The sequence below is a fragment of the Heloderma suspectum genome, chromosome 1 (assembly GCF_057233095.1).
Source record: "Heloderma suspectum isolate Gila_16-S chromosome 1, 16-S_ref, whole genome shotgun sequence".
In the NCBI taxonomy this organism is placed as follows: Eukaryota; Metazoa; Chordata; class Lepidosauria; order Squamata; family Helodermatidae; genus Heloderma; species Heloderma suspectum.
The window spans coordinates 49,096,404-49,118,742 of record NC_139458.1 but is presented as its reverse complement, the minus strand read 5'-3'; the positions used below and the strand labels follow the sequence as shown (position 1 = coordinate 49,118,742).

At 42.4% G+C, this 22,339-nt stretch overlaps 1 protein-coding gene across 10 annotated transcripts in view; it reads left to right on the top strand.

Annotated features, from left to right (window-relative positions):
* The window catches only part of TTLL5 (tubulin tyrosine ligase like 5), a 165,335-nt gene that overhangs the window by 123,627 nt on the left and 19,369 nt on the right, over positions 1–22,339 (top strand). For 8 of the 10 annotated variants that reach the window (XM_084841917.1, XM_084841908.1, XM_084841938.1 and 5 more), the window contains 2 exons: positions 6,536–6,734; positions 16,712–16,935. In XM_084841917.1, coding sequence (XP_084698043.1) covers positions 6,536–6,734; positions 16,712–16,935 — 423 coding nt within the window. Of the gene's footprint in view, positions 1–928; positions 1,001–1,549; positions 2,604–6,535; positions 6,735–16,711; positions 16,936–22,339 lie in introns of those variants that run through there. The other 2 variants (XM_084841965.1, XR_014788883.1) reach the window with 2 other exon arrangements.

Here is a 22,339-nt window from a genome sequence, read left to right as displayed (position 1 = left end):
AGAGCACAAAGGAGAACTTCGTGGATGGAAAGAATGTTAATACTGCTCCCAGGAGAAAGAGACATGTGGTTGGTGATTCCCTACTGCTATCAAGATATATCACTGGAAGGCAAATATGATTTAATAGGAATTTTAAAAATTAGTCGTGCTACAGCGATACGGTAGCATACAATAAAAACATAAATAAAATCCAAATCCCTATAAATCAAAACCCACACAATAAAATATAAATTAAACACAACCATCAGGTAAAAGCAGCAGAGGCTAAAACAAGGACATCTATAAGTGTTACAAAAATAAAACTACTTACCCAAAACATAGCAACAGAAATATACAGCACATTAAAAGGCCTGAGAGAATAAAAAGGCAGAGCTCTCTGAGGAGGGTATTCCATAACGGTAGGTGGGGGGTTCTACTGTGGGAAGGACCTGCTCCAGAGTAGCCACCTATCATACCTTAGCATATGAGGACATTTGGAACAGGGCTTCTGATGATAATCTCAGGGCTCAGGTAGGAGTATTAGAATCTGGTGGGATGAGATTTGTAACGCAGAAGGAAGTGAAGGATATAACTTATTCACAAGGAGTAGACCAAGTGGGAAAGGAGGAGGAGGAGCAGTATTTGTAAAGAATGTGTACACATGTGAGAAAATACATGAATCTGAACTTGGAAGGGCAGTTGAAAACATCTGGCTAAAAAAAAATGAAAGGAGAGGAAAATAATATCATTGTGGGAGTCTGCTACAGACTGCCAGGCAGAAGCCTTGGATGCTGACTCCCGAGATCAGATTACCAGACTCTCAAAGAGGAGAGGCATAGTAGTAATGGGAAACTTCAGCTACCCTGATATCTGTTGGACGTCAAACTCTGCTAAGAGTGAAAGGTCTAATAAATTCCTGACTCGCTTTGCTTGCACTTTCATTTTCCAGAGGGCAGGAGAAGAAACAAGTGGGTCAGCTATCCTAGATGTGATCCCCACCAACAGGGAAGAACTATTTGAGGTGAGAGTAGTAGGAAGCTTGGGTGAAAGTGACTACATCATTTTGAGATTCATGATACTGAGGAAGGAGAAAGCTGTGTGTAGTCAGATGTGTGCCCTGGACTTTAGGAAAGCTGTTTTCTACAAGTTCACAGAAAACTGGATGAGATTCTATAGGTAGAAATATTCAAGGAGAAGGGAGTTCAAGATGGGCAGGAGTTTCTTAAAAGCATGATACTGGAGGCACAATCACAAGCAGTTCCAGTAAGAGAGAGAAATGGGAGCCATCTAAAGAAACTGGGATGGCTGCTTCAAGAGTTCATATTTAAAAGGGACACGTATAGGAAATAGAAGGAGTGGCAAACTACCAAGGATGAGTACAGATGAGTGGGATGAGTAGATGAGTATAGTGAAATAGCCACCAGCTGGAATCACAGCCCAGTCCCTGAGTGGGGAAGCTACATCTGTGGCCTTCTATGGCAGTCCCCGCCCCCCAAGACATGTGCAGGGGGACACTTTGGCCTCCATGTAATATTTTACAAACGCTATAAGATTTTTTTTTTCTCTGCAGATTCTTCCGTTGGTAGGAGGTTCTGCATAAAGTTTTGGAGCAGTGACACACTGATTTGCCTGGAAATCTTCCATGGAATAGTACTTCTCTGATGCATCCTGAGGTCAAGCAATGCCCTTTGGGAGCTACAGGAGAAAGTAGAAATTAATTGCTATTGATTTCTGTTTTCTGAGCTTTCCAGAGGGCATTCCACCCTCCTCTGTTTCATTCCAGGAGACCAGCGTGAATGATTTCAGAGCTTCTGCTTTTGCTGTATATGTGGGGGGTGGTAGATGGGTAAGGGTGGCTGGGATATACCCTCTGTCCTGACCTCTAATCCTTTTTTCTTCTGTATTAGTTAATGTTGTTTGTTACTGTGGACATGTTGCAACCTGTTGGTGCAGTTTTTGTTCCAACTCAGGGTTAATGGGGTTGCTTCTGGCTTTTCCAATCTGATATGAGAGCACAAGGTGGCCCTCCCTCTGGAGGAGCCAGTCAAGATGACAAGCTTGCCTATTGCTCCAGGGGGAGGAGCCATCCTCAAGGTTGAGAATGCTTTCCAGGAGTCCAAGAAAAAAAAATTAATGGTGAAAAATGGAAATTTCTCTGAAGCAGGAAGGATTCTGGTGGTATTGCCTCATCCTTTGTGACGATAGGACATGTGAGGGAGGTGGTTAGACACTTGTGATGTTGCACTAACTCTCTGCCCTAGATTCACTGTTCATTCTTTGTTCACTGCTTTTACATGTTCCGATTTTTCTTTTGCCAAGATAGCATAAGTTATGCTTTTGGGATAGCTATGTTATTGGAGATGTGTTCTCTGGTCTTTCCAGACTCTTCTGGGAAAGAAGGGAGCCTTCTTCAGTGGAGGAGTCAGTTAGCAAGTTGTCCTGCCTCCGTTTCTGATGGGAAAAAGGGGTTATCTGAATTGATTTTGTTACTTTAGTGTATGGTTTGTCTCTTTATTACATTTTATATTGTATTTACCTATATTATTATATGCCCTGGGAACATGAATTTATGTTGGGGGAACATGATATAAATTATATATGTTTAAAATAAATACATAAATCCCAAAGGATTTAGAATGCCCTTCTCCCTCTCCTAAATTTAGGAATTCATGGTAAGAAATTACTGCCTTTTACATATCCCTTTTACTATATGAAGATACTGGAACTACGGAGAGCAGTCTCTGGACAGCTCCCTTCTCTAATGAGAATCTTGCCAGTAGGTTCTCTGGTACATTCGTGTTAGGCCACTGTGGAAAGCTAAAAGTGGTTTGTCTGTTTCCAGAACATTCATAGCTGATTCACATGATATACTGGCCAGTGCCTTTGGCCAAGGTGGATATGGCTTAGACATCCCAGGAAATAGCCACAGAGGCTTTGGCTCTCTTCTTACAACCCAAGCCAAATATTTGTAACTTAATGCCATATTTTGAGGGACAAGGACTATCCTGTGTATTTTGTCTGCCTTGCTTATCATCACTTATCACTTCCCTAGCAAATTGAAGGTAGAGCCCAGTGTTTGGGATTGGGGAGGTATGGGCTGTACCAAATAAAATGTTATATGAACTTCAAGTGCATAAATACAAGTTGGTGGAATGCAAAGACCTGTCACACTAGACAGAATAGTTCATTGCAGTATTCACTGCTGTATTCCAGCGGTTTCCTCTCAGAGGCTTGCTGTGACATATGGAGATGGCCTGGGCAGTTGACACTATCACTATCAATTGTTGTGCGCCACCTTGATAGCTTTTTAGCAAAAAAAGGTGGTGTATAAATATTAATAAATAAATGTATGGATAACCTTTGCTGAAGGCTTCCTTAAATTATGTGGCAAGAACTGAAGCCCCCTTGCTGTTTCCTGTCAGTGTTTGTCTTCTGCTCCATCTTAATTCTAGCTTTACAGAAGAGGATGCAAGTTTCACTGTCGATTTGTCATCTTCCTCATTCTGATGATAAAATTCTTCTTTTATCTCCAGCTCTGCAAACATCTCACCTTTGCTATAAAACTCTATTCCCTAAAATCAATAAAGGTTGCTTGTCTTAGTCTTTTTCTTTCTTTTTTGGAGGCGGGGTATGCCTTCCAAAATTCATTCCAAGAAAGGTCAACTAGACTCTTTTCCTACACAGTTGAGTACAGGAATCCACTTTGCCAGGGGCCCAAATGTTGCAGAATGCTTAAAAACTGTTGGACTAGTTAGAATTGTAACAATATGGAGCACCAATAGAGATAACTGAAAAGATGTAACTGCTCTCAGACTTTAAGGCCAGGGTGGGGGAACCTGTCGACCTCCAGAGGATGCTGAACTACACTTCCCATCATCCTTAACTGGCTGTGCTGGTTGGGAATGATGGGAGTTGGAGTATGACAACAGCTCAAGGGGCATGGGTTCCCCATGCCTGCTTGCGTTAAGGAGGAGGGAAAAACAAGAAGGTGCAAGAGTTACACAGAGGAAAAATATTGTGTGTTGCTCTACTCCAAATAATCTATAACTTTTACTACTGTACCAGCATCTAGACCAGCCTTCCCCAACCTGGTGCCCCCTAGATGTGTTGGATTACATGCTGGCTGGGGCATACTGGCAGTTGTAGTCCAGCTCATCTGGAGGGCTTCAGGTTAGGGAGGCTGCTCTAGATGCTGCTACAGTAGTAGAACTTATTTATTCTGTGCTCCTGATTACAGATGTGAAGGCCTACAGAAAACATGGAGAGAAAAAATTGGGTTGTTTTCCCCAATTTTTTTCCATGGTCCTCACATCTCTACAGTGGTGCTCAGTCAAAAGCATCAGCAAAGGCCTTTTGGATTATGACGTGGGCCCAGCAAAGCCTGAGTTGAAGGTAAGGTTTGAACAAATTGAATAACAAGATACACATGCTGTAACAGGTCTAACTTTAGGTATAGGTCCTGGGTCATCTGTAGCAGATTGGTGCTGAAAGAATAGCTAAGTATAGCCAGATTGAACCCAGTATATGCTCCAGGGCTTTGGGACATAATCAGAAAAGATCTACCAATTGAGGTCGCTAGGGCTAAAGGAAGAGGGTTATGGTAGGTCTTGTGGTTAATCTGAAACTGGCCAGATTCAGCACCGAAGATCAGAAGCTGGAACAAATGTTTACTGTTGGCACCAGAAAGGACCAGTGCACCAGCTGGGAGCTGTCAGGATTCTTTGACGCCTGCCACCCTGAGCTTTCCGGCCACAAATGATTCTTAAAGGCATAGCATCCATGCAACCATATGTACACTCCAGCAATGTTGTAAAACCTCTATTTCCATTTTGTGGATTGTTGGTTTAGGGGATGGACAAGCTGCTAGCATAGAAGAAGTTGATCCAAGTCTCAGAGATTCATGTTGAGTATAACCATCCATAATGGCCCTGAGAGGTAGTAATACTGCTAAATGTATGTGCCAGTCTTTAGAAAGCGAGGAACTGTATGCAGGTGCAAACACAAAAATATTCTGTAAACATGAATTAAGAGTAAACCAGCAAGGAAGCATGTGGAGATGGGACACAGACTAAGCCTGGGGAAACCTCATGTTTTTAAATTTAGCCACATTCCAGGAATCATTGAATCATGTGATGTGCTTCAAGGGGACTGCATATTCCAGGCCCTGTCAGTCTACCACCTGTTCTCCACAAAGCATGTGTGCTTGACCTAGAAGAGTGCAATTCTGCAGGCAGGCCCATGAACTTAAACTTCAAAGCAAACGGTCGAGCTTCCATTGGCATATATCGCATTGCATTTCACAGCTGAGCTCTGTCTCTCAAAGGCAAGGCTGTAACAACAGTTTTGTCTTTGGAAAAGATCTTTACTTATTTGGAGAGCTTCCTCTTCTGTAAACAATTATACTAGTACAAAGAATGAGACAAACCCAACTTCATTTTCTTTGGATGTCACAAGCCAGATCTACACATAGGCTTGCCTGTTCTAGGCTCCCCCATCCTCCTTATTAGTACCACACTCTAGTCTAAAGGAACCTGAGTGTCTGCAGCATTCAGGGGAGTGCTCTCCTCTTGATGATGTCTGTAAGCCACTGATGTACAGATCTGTGCACTTGATCACTTTGCATCAACAGATGTGGCGTTTGGCCAGTGGGTTCTGCAAAGGATTCTGCTGTAAGGGACTTGGCAAATCTACTGGTTGCCTGCCCATTTTTCCATTTCATTAGTACTGCTTTGTATCTTAAGGAATATTGACTGCCCTCCTGCCTTACCTCAGAGAAAATAAGAATATTTTACTTACTTGCCTTGAGGAAGGCAAGAGGGCAGTCCACCCATCACCACAGTGATGGGTTGAAATTGTCTTCTTCTTCCAGATAATAGGTACATCACGTGAGGAAGTAAGGGCCTCCTGGGATGTACTCTTTTCTGTGTGTTCATTGAGTTCTCTCAAGGTGCCCTGTTGCCATGTGACAGGTTTTTTTTACATTGCTGATATGACTAATCCTAATGTTCCTGTGCTTTTCTGGTCTGGGGAACATGGGGGACCCCTTATCCAGAGGAGTCAATCAACCACTGGCCTTGCCTGCTGACTAGAGGGGAGGGGATATCCCAAAGAATATTTGCCCACCTTCTGCCTTTCTCAAGAACAGGAATTTATGATAAGGAAAAAATTCCAGTTATTCAAGAGATTTTGGACTGCATTGAAATGCATTTGTAGAACTATAGGAATCCCGCTTGATATTGGTCCATGCTATGTTTCATTTTATACATTTTCAAGCACATCAGGAGGATGAGAGCAGCAAATACAAGTTTTATTAATTTTGTGAATGTATATCCCATAGTAAACTAATGGTTGAAATTTGACACACTTTTTAACAGCTGACAGTGGGATACAGCATATAGTAAAGGTGCTATATGCTCTTGTAGGATTGCTTGCTGGCAACAGCTTACATAACTCTTTGGGCAGTGGCAAGGAAGGCCTTTGAGTATGCTGTCTCTTCGTATGCAGGCTTGTTTCAGTGGAGCTTTAAGCTTTTAAAGTGAAACCTTTGTCATTACAGGACTCTGGATACTGACAGCTTTGCCTGGGAAGGGGATGCAGAGAACAGCATACATAGCAAATTGATAGGAAGTCAACCAGTGCATCCCAAGGCCTCGCCAAGTGCCGGCAGCTATCAGCTCCATTTTGCCCTGCAGCAGCTCCAACAGCAGAAGCTTCAGTCTCGACAGCTTTTGGACCAGAGTCGAGCCCGGCACCAGGTGACTAAGATGAGTGCGGCTGCCTTAGAAGATGCATTATTGTTGGGTTCCATACACAGGCAGAAGATCCACATACAAAATAGAGCCAAATACTCTAAAAAGGAATGCCTAGTTCTGTGCATTTGCACAAATCATGCAGGTCTGTGTAAATGTGTTTTTTAGTTGAATAGTACTTACTACTACAAATACCTACGAATTGTGGGATTTTTGCAATATTTTGTCAGGAGATAAAGAATGGAGGGGAAAGAAGGAAGGCTTGGCAGCTGCTAGTCTATAGGAGAAAGCAAACAGCAAGTGAAAGCCATCAGGATGGACAGACCTGTGCAGAAAACCATGCCACCTGATGTCACACACATCCTAACCTTACAGGAGATGTTGCCTACAAGCCTTAAGACTTTTCCTCATAATCAGAAGACATTAATAAGATAAAGAAAAAATAAACACCAGATTTTCTTGTGATTGTTTCATAATTACAGCCCTGCAGACCTCTGTACCACTGGACAGATTTATTCAGTGAATTTGGATTTTGTAGGCTGTAGTGAAAATATTGCTTTTCTTGCTTTTACTTTGTAAAGGTATCTTTCGCTGTTCTAGAAAATTACCTGTGCAATCAGTCTGATTTCTTTGTTAATGGTTTTTTTATTTGTGTACTTACTACACCACCAGCATGAAAGGTATTATTTCCAAAGAAAGTGTGGCAGCCCCCTTTCTTTGGAACTCCCTGCCCCTGGAGTTCAAGCAGGCATCAACACTGTGTTGTTTCCAGCACCTCTTGAAAACAGTTCTGTTCCAGGAAGCATTCCTTAAATGACCAGCCACAGTTTTTACTGGCATTTTGTTTTTAATAATTTTAATATGGTGTTTTAATCTTTTATCTTTTTTACTGTTGTACTTCTTGTGTTTGCTGCTCTGGATTCTCTTAAGTGTATTCTCTTAAGCATATTTTTAAGAACCTCTCCCCTGAACTGTGAGCATTTGGTACAGAGAACCCCCCACCCCAACAACCCCCCCACCCCACCCCACAACTCATGGCATAGTTTCCTGATGTATTCTGGAAAGGAAGCTTCTAGAAAAGATCCCTTGTAGTTCAGCAATCCCTACTTGGTTGTTGGGGCCTATTGTATCCTGCCCTTTCATTTGCACTTCCCTCTGTCCTAGCCAAGGAGAAATAGTAGGCACATTTTAAATCTCTATCCAGAGGGCTCCACGTGCACAGTGCTCAGCTTAGGGTAACTCTATGAGCAAAGCTGTGCTTATGAGGGGTTTGAAGGGGGCCGTGCTGCTTGGCTGATCCCTCTTCTAATTGCTGACATTGAGATGATGTTGTTCTTGGCTTGGGGCAAAGCCATTACTCAGGAGTTTCTGTTAAAGTGATTCTTTGTTAAACCTCTGCTTGCATCCCCCGCACTCCCTCCCGTTCACTCCCTCTGAGCACAGCCATCCAAAGCTGTAGTTACAGAGATCCTTGCCATGCCGCAGGCTCAGGCAGCACTGAACTTTCCATTATAGAAGAAAGGGGGGTGTTTAATGCAGAGGCTGTCACTGTGCACACCATAGATTAATTCAGTTAAACATAAGATTAGTATAATTTAAATGTCAAAAGGCAAAGAAATGTAAATGAGCCATTCTTGCCATAACTTTGCATGCTGACACAAGGCAATAAAAGAGTCTATATAAGCTAGTGCCATAACCTATTCATTAACTGTATGTAATATTTAAGTTTCACAAATCATTAAATGCTTACATGGGTTCGAGCATGATAACATAAAATAAAATAAGACTATTGTTGTTTATCTGTAATGGGTTTTTATGTGCAAGACCAGAATTCAAGACACATACACCCTTTGCCATGACTTCATTGTGTGGCTTTGTACATGTAGTTCCCTGTAGTTTGGGGAACTCATCCTCAATTCCCCAAACTCTAAAATTGGAACAATAATGATTGGCCTCCCTGGGGTGTTGTGAGGGTTAACATATTTGTAAAGCTCTTCTGAAGTCCTATATAAATCATTAGTAGTATTAGTTTCCTCCCAACAAAATATCAGTTGGCATGGATTTTACCTGAATTCAGTATACATCGTATATTTTCATCTTTCAGTTTTGTAGAGGTCCCAATTCTTTTCAGTACATGTCTCAGTGCAAAATGAAGGCAGCCATGTTGGCTACTGAGGCACAGAGATCGTCAGTGTTGTATTTCCTTTCTTTTGAGTATATGAATTGTCCTAGCTGTGTGCTGTAGACAAATTTGTTTCAGAAATCCTTGTGCTTTTAAAAATATCAGGTATTAGTTTACATTACTAGAGGCATTCAGGATGAAGCTGGAGAGCCATCTGTCAGGAATGCTCTGACTTGGATTCCTGCACTGAGTAGGGGGTTGGACTTGATGGACTCTTCTTATAGGCCCCTTCCAACCCTACTATTCTATGATTCTATGATTTGTATAATGAAGTATTCCTAAGTGAAACATCCAACTCATTTTTAACTTGTATGCCACCTTGAGAGAGTTCCACCCTTACAGGTGGTCTAGAAATAATTTTAGATTAGGTTAAAAAGAAAAGCATTTTGCTGCACCAAAGCATACACTTGCCCAGTTCAGACATAATAGGAAACCCTGAGTTCCCATTATGAAAACAATCTATGGAGAATTTCAGGCTTGTGAACTCCCCCACCTTCCCTCCTTCTTCACATGTGAGAGAAGGAAGTTGAAATCTTGCATATGTGATTTGGAACAAACTGAAGTTTCCCCATACACCCAAATAAAAGAAACAGTGGTTTGCTCAACCACAGTTAGAACAAGCTGGTATGTTTGGTGCATTTGGATGTATCAGGAAACTGCGGTTTGTTCTAAACCACAAAATGGAAGGTTTAAACTTCCTCCCTTTGTACATCGAGGAAGGACAGAAGGGAAAATCAAAAGTTGCCATAGCACATTTTCTCAATAGGAAACCCTAGTTTTCCATTGTGTCTGAACTCAGCCACTAAGTTGAGACATTCCTTTCCCAATATATCTCTTCCCTTTTCCTGAGTTTCCTGTTCTCTCTCCCATTTTCTCTGTTACCATTTGTATTTCACTGTCATCATCCAGTAGGAAATACCCTTTACAGTTGCCCAGTTGTGAAGCTCCTCAGTTTCAACATAGAATTTGTACTGTGCACTGCAGAAAAGTCCAAACAACAGGCAGTCACATTTCTTGCTCTGTATAACCTTCTGCCTAGGCTGTAGGTTAGCTTACAAAGGGTTGTTAATGCAGAACAATTGGAAACCATGAGAAATGTCATGTCTTGCTTTAACTGTTCATTGCTGCTTCTACTATTTTGAATAGTAGACCATTCATGGCTACATAAAATCCTCGATTCCCACTCCTTTTCTGGTCACTCTTGATTTGCTTTTCCTTTGATTTGCTGTCCTCCGTGTTTGCTACCCCTGCCCCCTTTTGCTTGGCTGTCCCTGGGATGCTTTACATTTGCCATTTTCAGGGTTCCTTTGCCTTCAGCTCACAGTGCCATAACTTATTTTGGAAGTGACTTTCGTCATCCGCATAGAAAAATCATGCCAGGAATGTATTTAATGTATTTTTAGTGTAACAGCTGAGAAGAAGGAATGGGAGCTGGCTTCTGTGGCTCATAGTTTGGGGACTTCTGGTTCAATCCTTCCTTGGTTGGTCAGCCGGTCTCTCTCTCTCCACTTTCCCCCTCTTGCTTTTCCATCCTCCTGTCTTTATTTCTTATTCTCATAAATCAATGACCCTCAAAGAGGAGTTTTGTGTCATTTGAGTTCTGTATAGTCCCTAGGATTTAAATCTTAAATAGCAACAATAGTAGTTCTTCCATGCAATCTGACATGGAAGGTATAAGTGAGAATTGTTGATTTGCATTCTTGAGTCAGGACTATTGAGTCAAAACATGTCCCCTTCAGCAGGTTATCTGGAGGTATTTATTTCTTAAATAGGCCATTTAAGAATGTTTTCTTTTCTTACTGAGTTCTGTAACAGGCCTTTTGTAGCAGAAAGATTCTGTGCGTACTGCACCATGGCAGAATCGCTTCTGACTCTTACTGCGCTTAGGATATTACTGCATCCGGACAATTCCTATTGTAGAGGAAGGGCTGCAGCTCAGTTGTAGAGTACCTGCTTTGCATGCAAAATGTCACAGGTTCAATCCTGGCATCTCTAGGTAGGACTGGAAAAGACTCTTGCCTGAACCACAGAGAGTTAATGCTAGTCAACATTGAGCTAGGTGGACTAATGGTCTGGCTCAGTATTAGGCATCTTCCTATGTTCCCAAGTTATTCTATATTTTGTTCTTGTCTCCCATTCTCTTGATGTCCCACTACTGCAGGGATACAGAACCTCCAGCCAGTGGGCCTAATCTGGCCCCTGGATGTTTCACATCCAGCCTGCAGAGCCTCTGTGGGTTCCTCCAAGGGGGCGGTGCTTGACCTCCAAGTCCTGCCTCCTAAAGTAATCCCTGCTGTTATCTCTGATTTCAGAGATCATAGCGGGGATGTGGGTAGCAGGGAGAAGGAGAAAAACTTCTCTCTACTCACTTGTTGCACACCATGCATAATTCTGTGCACCTCTGTCTTCAAGGCTATCAATGGTTACCAGTCCTGATGGCTGTATGCTACCTCCAGTGTCAGAGGCAGTATGCCTATGTACACCAGTTGCTGGGGAACGTGGGCGGGAGGTTGCTGTTGCACTTGTGTCCTGCTTGTGGGTGCCTGGTTGACAACTGGTTGCCCACTGTGTGAACAAAATGCTGAACCAGATGGACCCTTCTTATGTTCTTATGCCCCCACCCCCTTACTTGCTTTTTTCTATACTAAAAAGCCCCAAACATTGTAGCCTTTCCTCATAGGTGAGTTGCTCCAGCCCTCTGATCATCTTCATTGCCCAGTTCTGCACCTTTTCTGGCTGTACAATTTATTTATTCATTCATTCATTCATTTCTATACCGCCCAATAGCCGAACCTCTCTGGGTGGTTCACAAAAATTAAAACCAAACAGCACACAATAAAACAATTTAAAATATATAGAACATTAAAACCACAATATAACAATACAACCACGATAAAACCTAGCAGCAGTGCAGGAGTTTAAAATACAGATTAAAAATAGCAAAGCTAAAAGTTTAGAAAGCTAAAATGCTAAAATGCCTGGGAAAATAAAAAGGTCTTCACCTGGCACCGAAAGGAATACAATGTAGGTGCCAGGCAAACCTCACTAGGGACCTCATTCCAGAGCCGGGGTGCCACAGCAGAAAAAGCCCTCCTCCTGGTAGCCACCCGCCTCACTTCCTTTGGCAGGGGCTCACGGAGAAGGGCCGCTGACGATGATCTTAAGGTCCAGGCAGGCACATATGGGAGGAGGCGATCCTTCAGGTAACCTGGCCCCAAGCCGTTAAGGCCTTTGAATGTTAACACCAGCACTTTGAATCAGGCCCGGAAATGGACTGGCAGCCAGTGCAGCTGGAAAAGTACTGGCGTAATATGAGCTCGCAGGCCAGTCCCTGTTAACAATCTTGCTGCCCTATTTTGGACCAGCTGAAGTTTCCAGACCATTTTCAAAGGCAGCCCCACGTATAACGCATTGCAGTAATCCAGACGAGAAGTTATCAGAGCATGGATAACTGTAGCTAGGCTGTCTCTGTCCAGATAAGGGCGTAGTTGGTATACCAGCCTAAGCTGATAAAAAGTGCTCCGTGCCACTGAGTTCACCTGTGCCTCAAGGGACAGTTCTGGATCCAAGAGCACCCCCAAACTACGAACCTGATCCTTTAGGGGGAGTGCAACCCCCTCCAGAACAGGTTGAATATCACCTAGCCGGGCAGACGAACCACCCACTAACAGTACCTCTGTCTTGTCTGGATTGAGTTTCAGTTTATTGGCCCTCATCCAGTCCATTACCGTGCCCAGGCACTGATTCAGAACAGCCACTGCCTCACCTGGTTTTGATGAGAAAGAGAGGTAGAGCTGGGTGTCATCTGCATATTGATGGCACCTCAGCCCACACCTCCGGATAACCTCCCCTAGCGGTTTAATGTAGATGTTAAACAGCATGGGGGATAAAATAGAGCCCTGTGGAACCCCATGGCACAATTGCCATGGCACAGAGCAATAATCCCCCAGCACCACCTTCTGGAATCGGCCATCCAAGTAGGAGCGGAACCACTGTAGTGCAGTGGCTCCAACTCCCAACCCAGACAACCTATCCAGAAGGATACCATGGTCGATGGTATCGAAAGCCGCTGAGATGTCCAGAAGAATCAACAGGGTCACATTCCCCCTGTCCCTCTCCTTTTTTGAGATGTAGCAACCAGAATAGTGTGGTTGCATCATAGATTTGTATAAAAGCATTACAATATTGGCAGTTTGCTGCTGCACACTGGGTTGACGCCACCCTAAAATATTTCCTAGCTACCCCAACTCAGATCCATCAATAGTTGGAATTTTTTGCCCAGTATGCATTGCTTTACACTGACCTCCTTTGAGCTGCATTTGCCATGGTAAACCATGAGCAGGGCAGCTGGTAAACCAACCACAATTGTAAAAAGATACCTTCTGGTAATATCACTTAATCATCAAGTAACCAAGCTATACCCAGAATTACCCCCAAGTTGGAACCCTGATCCAAGTTGCAATGATAATTGCATTTAAAACAAGATGTTCAATTACTCCTAGAGTAGTGTGTTAAGTCGCTTTCCCAGTGGTCTACAAAGTCCTTCATCTAGTTCTTTGTAACACTATACTCCAGGCACTTCCACAGAGTCAGTGAGATTTTCAGGCAATTTGTACCCCTTCTTTTATTCTCCCAAACTGGCATCATGGTGAAGTAGTTTGAGATTACAAATACCAAAGAACTTTATGCAGCAGGAAAGTAAAAACCCAGGCATTCTTTTGGCTTTGGGTGGGCAAATTGTCACCCTCCAAATGTTTTGGCTTACAACTCCCTTCATCCCCCACCATTGGCTATGCTACCTAAGTCTGAGGGGAGTTGTGGCCCTCCAGATGTTTTGGCCTACAAGATCCATCAGGCTTAGGCAGCATAGCCAAAGCTGAGGGCTGAAGAGAGTTGTAGACCAAAAAGCTTTGGAGGACCACAACTTGCCCACCCGTGGTGTATTCCAAAGCCAAAAGCATGGCTGGGTTTTGACTCCCCTGCTGCAGAAAGTTCTCTGGTATTTGTAATTACTAGAGAATACAAGTTGCCCACCCCTAGAATACACAGACAATTGTGTTTCTATTCATACAACGGGTGGCAAATGTCCTAGTGAGACATTCAGTTGTTTTCCTGCTGCCTAGATGCTGATGTAGTGCTTTAATGGGATTGTCCCTGGTATTTCATTATGTTGAAAGGTGCCTTGAGCAGTATACTATGAGCTGTTCTTTCCCCTTCTCCATGTAACTTGTGGTTTGGGTTTGTTTATTTGTCCATGGGCATTGCATGAGCATGTAACAGCACTGCCATTGTGCAGAATGCAAGCAAAGGCTGGTTCTCTACATTTGGTGCTATTCTAGTATTCTGTTTGGGAGACTTGACAGGGAGAGGCTTACTGATGTGTGTTAAGTCATATGGAAAGGAGGACAAGCTCATTCTAGCCCAGCAGTGTGTGTACAAGGGTGTCTCTTATTGGCTAGGGGCCACACTGCCAATTTAAATTAGCCATTTGGCCATACTTCAGAACACAGACACACATATGCATAACTTTGTGAGCACCCCCTCACTCACAGGCATTCAAATGTATATTCTTGTTCCTACATAGAAGCATGCCCATTTTTGTTCGTTCTTTCTCCCTCCCAGGCATACACACAAGCACACTCAAATTTCCATCGGCATCAATTTGATGACTATTTGTGTGTAACCAATTTGAAAAAAGAGAATTTCTTGGAATGAAAAAGAAGGGACATTACTTTTATTATTTATTAACATTATTTATAAGCCACCATTTCACAGCAAGCCCTTCCAACATTCTGCCAGGTTTACTGTGCTGTTTTCACGTTCTCTCTGCACCCCATTTGACAGGTCTTTCCTGTCTCCCTTAGAGACTACATATCTGGTTGACACTATTCAAGGATGGAGCTAGAGCTTGTTCAGAAGTATTGGTCCAAATTCATAGAGGCAAGAGAGGTTGTCAGAGACCCATTGAAATATGGAATGGCACTTTTGAAACACTTGATGCCACAGGGCTCACAATCCCAAAGATATGCTTGTAGATCTTTCAGATTTTTATCCTGCCCCCTGCCAAGAACTCAGGGCAGCATACATGGTCCACTCCCTTCTAGTTAGATGGGGAGATGGGGGAAATGGCCCATCTGTAAGTAAGCTTCTAGCTTTGATTCCTTTCTAGAAGTATAAAGAAATATGGGTTTGTAGATGAACTGATGGTGGTCATCATGACTGAATTTGAAATCCATCAAATTCAATCATGATAACCACCATCAGTTCATCTACAACTGAATTTGATGGATTCAAATTCAGAAACAGTAGCACAGCAGAACCTCTGGAAGAAGGGCAAAACTTTAAAAGAGAAGATAGTGAGAGGCAAATTATGTTAAGTTTCGATAGTGATGACAAGAAGTTTAAACTTAGTCTTGTTGGTTGAGAGCAGGGAAGATGAAATTGAAGGCAGTATGTTCTATAGCCTATTTTACATGAATATTAATAATTACCATGTCTGAGCTTGTAGTACTAAATGATCAGTATGTGCTAACTAATTATTAGGAAGATTCCATCTGACTGATAGGGAGGATGACATGTTCACATGAGATCCTGTTCAGTCTCTCTAGTCTCTACCCATTGTGTGTATCTGGATAATCAGATCTAGAATACTTCCCAAGATAATTCATGTGGAAAATAACGTAATTTAAAACAATACTAGTCTAGCCCTATAGCATGTTGGAAAGGTTCACATTAAAGATGACACAGTTCATGCTGCAGATTATCTGTCTCACTCTAGATTATTTCGTTCAACAATCCCAGTTGATTGATTTCTTCAGATGTATTAACTGCAGTTTTCTCTCTTGGACCAAACTATTATTTGCTGAGCATGACATTCTACTTTTATCAGCAGAAAATGTCCTTTATTGTCAATTAGCATTGTTGAGGAGCAGCACCAGCAAACAAAATGCATTATTTCAGCCATCAAGCAGAACTCTGATTTGTCCAGCTTTTTAAATTGTATAATAATGTTTGTGCCACTCACAGGAAACTCCTCAGAAACCATTACAGGTCTCTGGCCTCTTAAATATTGCTAGGGATATTTCAGGAAACTAATAGTTATGTATACAACTGACTGCTTTATGCCTGAACTTGTCTTGTGTTCCTTTCCCCATTACACCTGATCCATGGAAGATGAAGGGTTGTTTTTTTTTTAGTTTGTATGTGTTGCAATATTTCCCAGCTCTGCCTTCTTTCTCTGTGTGGTCAACCTTACTTGCTGCTGTCTTGTTTGTAGAGCAGCTTCTCCTGGCTTCCCAGCATACACTAAGGGGGTTCACAGTGGGATAGCTTTCTTTGAAGCTGAACCTAGAGGCTGAGGTCAGTGTCAGTTCCCAGTCTCGAGTGTAGAGCAGCCAGGATTACAGTACAACAGAGAAACAAAAGCCTTTTGGATGTCTGCTGCCCCCAAGAAAAACAGTCCTGACCTTTCTTCAGCCTCTGACAGTCATGCTGTTAAAAGTTGCTTTGTTGACTCTTCCCACTGGGTGATAGAGCTGCTTGTCTGCATGCAATTAAGCAAGATGTAGAAGCAGTGCTGAGCAAGAATCTAGTAAACATGAGGATTCTTAAAATTTTAGCAATGTGGGGAGTAGAAATTCAAGCACTACTTCATTGCGTGATTGTGAAAAGCAGTGTGTAAAATTAACAATTTCATGGTAGATTTCAAGAATAGAAAGATCTGAGTGGGCATCTAACTACATGGACTGTCCTAGCTAGTTAAAGAGTAAATAAATCACATCTATGTTTTCTTTCCTTCCAGGCTCTGTTTACCAACTTCCCAACATCCAGCATCAGCTCTATGGTCCTGTCATCTGGTCCTGGTGCCCGCAAAACATCAAGTGCCATTTCGAGCAACCAGAAGGCACCCAGCCTGCACAAAGTGATGCCATCCCACAGTGCATATTCTTCACACTTGGTCCCTAAGCCCCCAGCTAGCGACAGACAGGCAGTTATCAGGAAGGTGGCATCTCAGAGGATTTTCAAGTAAGTTTGTATTCCTCAAACAGAACTTGCTGTTGAAAAATATAGATGGGGAAACATGAGCAGCAAATGTCTGACTTGTTCTTGAGGAGATGGGGGTCTCTCTGCTGCACATTGTAACTTTATTAGGGAAATGTGATCAGTTAAACAATTTGGACCAACCTAGATACATGAGTTGCCATATGGGATTAAAGCATTTGTCCATCCTATTTATCGGGGTTGCATTACACATTGCTTTTTCTGACCATGTCTTTTTGCACTGACTTTCTGGTGTATGTATTTTGGGCAAAAAAAGATTTTCCATAATTTCCACATTATGAGCTCCAGGCTTGAACTGATCCATCTCTGTGATAAAAAATGTAACATGTGATGCAGCTCTTATCCTGTATCAGACTACTGTGGGTGCACAGAGACATTAAAAAACAAAGTAGGCCGTCTTATATCCTTGCAGAAGTATATGCTTAACTCCACATAACTGATATGTCTTATTTCTTGGAGCTTGACAGACACCTTTTATAACTGCTGTATCCTATAACAAAAGCATAGCTACTGATGTTTTCAATATGAGAACAGTCTTATACTGTTTCTTTCTGTTTTTCATCTCAATATATTGTGATAATAGTATTCTGAGAGGTATTGAAATCATTATTCCTTGTAAATTTGTCGTCTTCCTGTTTTTATGGAAGTAATTAAATTGGAGTCTGACTTATCTTCCCTTGACCACTTGTTATTTTGTGGGTTTCCCTCAATGCCTCCTCTTTTTTGTCTCTTTCCTAGACTAAACAGTCTCAGTCTTCTTAGTCTCTAGTCATATGGAAGCCTCTCTAGGCTGCTCATAAATTCTGTCATCCATCTTTGGAGATGTTGAGCTGCATTATAAATCTTCCTTGTTCTGCACCATTTTGGCCTTCCGAATTTGGCTCTTCTCAGATTTTTACTGCCTCTTTTTGTCTTTAAGATTAAGCATGTTTATAGTAATTATTTCTGAAGCACTTCTTGGTGGTGTTCGACAAGTACAGGATTGCAGTTCATTGGCAAATCTAGTAGAGGTTAAGTAGAGAGACACAAAAGACTCAAGAGCACAACATTTGGCACAGGTGTACTGAGGAAACCTACCAAGCCATTACATGCAGTAAAATTTTGAAGGGAGAAGACCGAAAAAGTCAAAAGGATATGTCATCACACCTGCTGCTGTTCCAAGTGGATCTCCTACCAATGTCCGCTGACCTTATATTTATAAATATTTTTAAAATGTGCCTTTCACTTTGTGGCCCTTAGAATTTAGGATTAGGTTGCCTGTAGGTCAAGTGAAATGCATGTAGCTGCAGAGATGAATAGAGTAAGACACATCAGTGCGCAGCATCCTGTGAAGCAGTATGTCTCATAGTGCTTATCCAATATAACCCTGTGCTACTAGTTCACTGTTAAATATTAGGTGCATACATTTGTGACAGTATGGTGGTTCTGTGGTGGCCAAAATGTATTAAGGATGTTGCATAGGTGGATTCTCTGACTTTCCTTAAGATTTCTATTGCATTAGAGTTCTGACAATAAAAAATGGTCTGTCTTTGTGGTCTGTGGGCAGGTGCATTCATAGATTCTGCACCTATACAGGGCATTGGTTGGAACCTTCTAGAGCTCAAACCTATGGATCTTTGGCATTGTCATGCTCCCTGTGGCCAGCACACATGCCCTAGGGGTGCCTTCCCATTCAGGGGTGGGTGGGTATTTCCACATGGCTTCTGTTACAGCCAGGTGCCTAAGATACAGTGGCTGTTTTAAAAAGTACAAGATGTTGGGGCAAAAATTCCAACCACCAACAGGCATGAGCATTGTCTCCTCTGTATAAGAGAATAGTATAAAGTTGAAAGTTGCATTTACTGCAAAATGTTGCTCAGTCCGTATTTGCCAGGATATCATGAGTTTGAGCTGGATCCCAGAACTTCACCAGAAGCACATCAGTGTCCTTGAGCTTCAGTATGTCTTCCTGGCTTTGTGGGATTTTCAAACCCTTGTATCCGGGAGCATTGTCAAGAATACTATTGAGAACATCACATAGCGGGGCATGGAGACTTGCTCACTTTTGTATCTGGCCATCATACTCTGAGATTGGTGACTACACTTGTATTTATGGCAGGTGATGCCTTGAACAGGACTGTGAGTTCATCCCATGAATGGCACTGAAGGATAACTGACCCTATTTTCTGAATTTGGGGCCCCTCATCACTAGAGCTGTTTGCCATGACTCGGAATGTGAAATGCAAGTGTTTCAGCAGCAGTGTGGGTCAAGACCTTCCATATTTGGGTGATGGTTTCCTCCTTTTGCAGAGCCATGGCCTCCTTTACTTGCATTCCCCCACTACTTATTCCTTGGACGCTCCACAAGATTACCTCTGACAGGACAAACTGTATGGTCCCTGTTGGTCTCAGCAGCTGTGGTGCAACATGCTCCTCCATATAGCAGATCTTGCCTGCTTCTGGGGGCTCAAGATCTTCCACTTAGGTTTGTTGATGGTGAGATTGACAATGTGGATGATCATGCTTGCTATGTTGCCGTTCTAGAATCTAGGAAACCCTCTACAAGGAAATTCTATGCATCCAAGCGGAAGTTGTTCTCAACCTTTTGTAGATGTCAAGCACTGAATCCTCTCTCTGCTTTGGTATGTTATGTCCTTCAGTACCTGTTCTCTGTCCATGAAATAGGGCAAGTTGCTACTTGTAACTGAAGTTCTTTGAATTGTCATCTGTGCAGTCACACAACCCTCCCTCCTGTAGCACAACCCCGCTGTAGGCCTTTTTGTTGTTTTTAGCCGCTGTGGCAACCTTAGATGAACTGAGTGGGAAGGCAAGGGGTCCAGGACTTGGGCTTATCCTGCTGTTGTAAATCTATAGGCTTAAACTCCAGAAGGTTCCAAGCAATGCTTTTTGTAGGTGAAGAACCTGTTCTTCTTGGTCTCTTTGGCAGGGCACACATATAGGAAACTAGTCCTTACTAATGCTGAATCACCTTGATTAATTAGCTCAGGCTGTATTCCAGTGCAACTTACCTAGCCCCCTTGAACACAGTCGGACTTACTTTCAAGTAAAAATACCCATGGTTGCACTGTCAGTGTCTTGGTTCACAACAGTGTTGTAACACAGCAGATGGGATGGAACTCTAGTGCAGTGCCATTGCTCCTTACTTGCTGGTTCATTGATTCTTTAAGATCAGGTGTTTAGATTGGTGGCCCCTTCCTTTCTGTTACATTAACTTGCTCTTACCAATTATGAGTCCTTGAGATAGGGCTGCTAATCAAAATACTGTTAGATTCATCCTCCAGACCCATTTTAAAAAGGAATCAAGATATTAATTGAGTTGCTCAGCTCAGTAAGTACAGATGGGTGTACCAGTCATGGTGGCCCTGTGCTGGTAACATTTGTGTCTTATTCTCCCTGTCATGGAGGTGCATGTTAGTTCATGTGACAAGCCTTTTCAGTGAGTTCTTCTGCTACGCAACAGAATGTGTATTTGAAGATGCCGGTGTGCTGTAATCACATATTGGCAGGGAGAATGTTTATCCTTGTGAGATGGAATTGCAGCTCCTTGGACAGACTTTACTTAACTGCGTTCTTGTGGTTTCTGCTCTGTGACAGGCAGGAGTGTGGGAAAACCGGAAAAAGCTCAGCATCAAAAATGCTCAGAAGGGGGAAAAAAGCAAAAGATTCCTTCACAATTTCGGAACGTAGTCCAATTATCGAAGGCTGCAAGGAGCCATTCCGGAAATACTTTCTTAGTTGCTGCTCAGACTCTAGCATAAGGCTCCAAGTCTATTCTTGCTATTTGCGGGATTGTATAGTAACTTTTATCAATTACATGGAAACAAGAACTCCCAATATCTTCCAGAACAACGGGATTCACCAGATCCAAACCTACTGTCTAGTCTTTCTTTCTGTCAGGATCAAAGGAAGAAAAATCCCCAAATGTTCTATATACAGGAGAGATTTTGAAAATGGTTCCAGTGAAAGCTATTTCTTAGGTGCTTCAAGCTCATGTGTTCCATTCTTCAGCCATTTAGTACAGACCATTTGTTGATATTTCCAGCGTGCTTTTGAACTCCACTGCTAAGATTTCCATTCCATTTGGGGTTGGACTCAATGGTCTTATAGGCTCCTCTGAACCCTACTCTTCTATGATTCTATGATCTCATGAGAGAAAATGCTAGGAGATTTTATTTTCTACTTGGTAGCCTCAGTTTCCTAATCTACAAAATAGGAATAATACATCTGAAATTGTTATATTTTGCTATATTTTTCCAGTCATACCTTCCTTTCTGAAGAAAACAAATATTTTGGCCACATACAAAGGCCCCTTAAGAGGAAGAGATTAAGTTCTACACAAGCTTAAACTTCAAGCTGATATTCATATTTGTAGTATTTTTCCTCCCAGGGGAAAAATCTACTGAAGGCACAATCCTATGCGTGTTTAGACAGAAAAAAAGGCCTACAACTCCCAGCATGCCCCAGCCAGGATAGGATTGCACCCCAACTCTGTACAAGCTCCAGTACAAGGAATGTGCAAGAAAATATGCAATTCAGAACAAGGTGCCTAGGTCAGTTGTGGAATTTTCCCTCCTTGAAGGTTCTCAAGGAAAGTTTGGACCAGGAAGCTGGTCTACATGAGCCATTTGATCTGTTCAAATTCCGTTGTTCTGTATTCCTGGGGAAAATGTAACTTTTTTGCATTCTAGTCTAGTAATTCATGGTACAATTCTATGCATGTTTAATCAGAAGGAAGTCTCACTACGCTCAGTGGGGCTTACTCCCATGTATGTATGCGTAGGATTGCGGCCTTAGCGTTAGATTTTTGTTCATCTCCAAACTATTTTCCTTTCCTCATTTATGGTAAGAAAAATTCCCTCCACACTCTTCTACTATAGATAGAGGAATGTTTGTTTTAGTTCTTCGGTGTCTGGGTTAGTCAGGCTGCTTGACCCTTAGACATTTTTGGCAGCAAAAGCATCCAAGAGAAGTGCCTTGATTTAACACCTTGCCACAGCAGGGATCACTAAATGTAAAGCTCTTAGCTCTTGGCTGCTCAGATGTCATACAAGAGCAAGAAAGAGAATAAGTGATCACTGGCACTGGCTCTTCACATCTGCTGCTGTCCTCCATTCAGACCTCAGCTCTTGCATGAGGTACACTTGTCAGTGTCAGTGCTGTTCTCCCTGCTTGTTGTCTGTCTGTATGTCATCCCCAATATAAGCTGTCACAACAAAGAAACTGCAACAAACCTATGTCCTAGAATGGTAGTTCTCAATGTAGGTGTAGTTTGCCTGGGCAGTAAATAGGATATAGTATGGTGAAGAGGACTGATAATAACTGAAGGATCTCATCAGCTTGGGACCTAGGCATGAACATAAATTTAGGC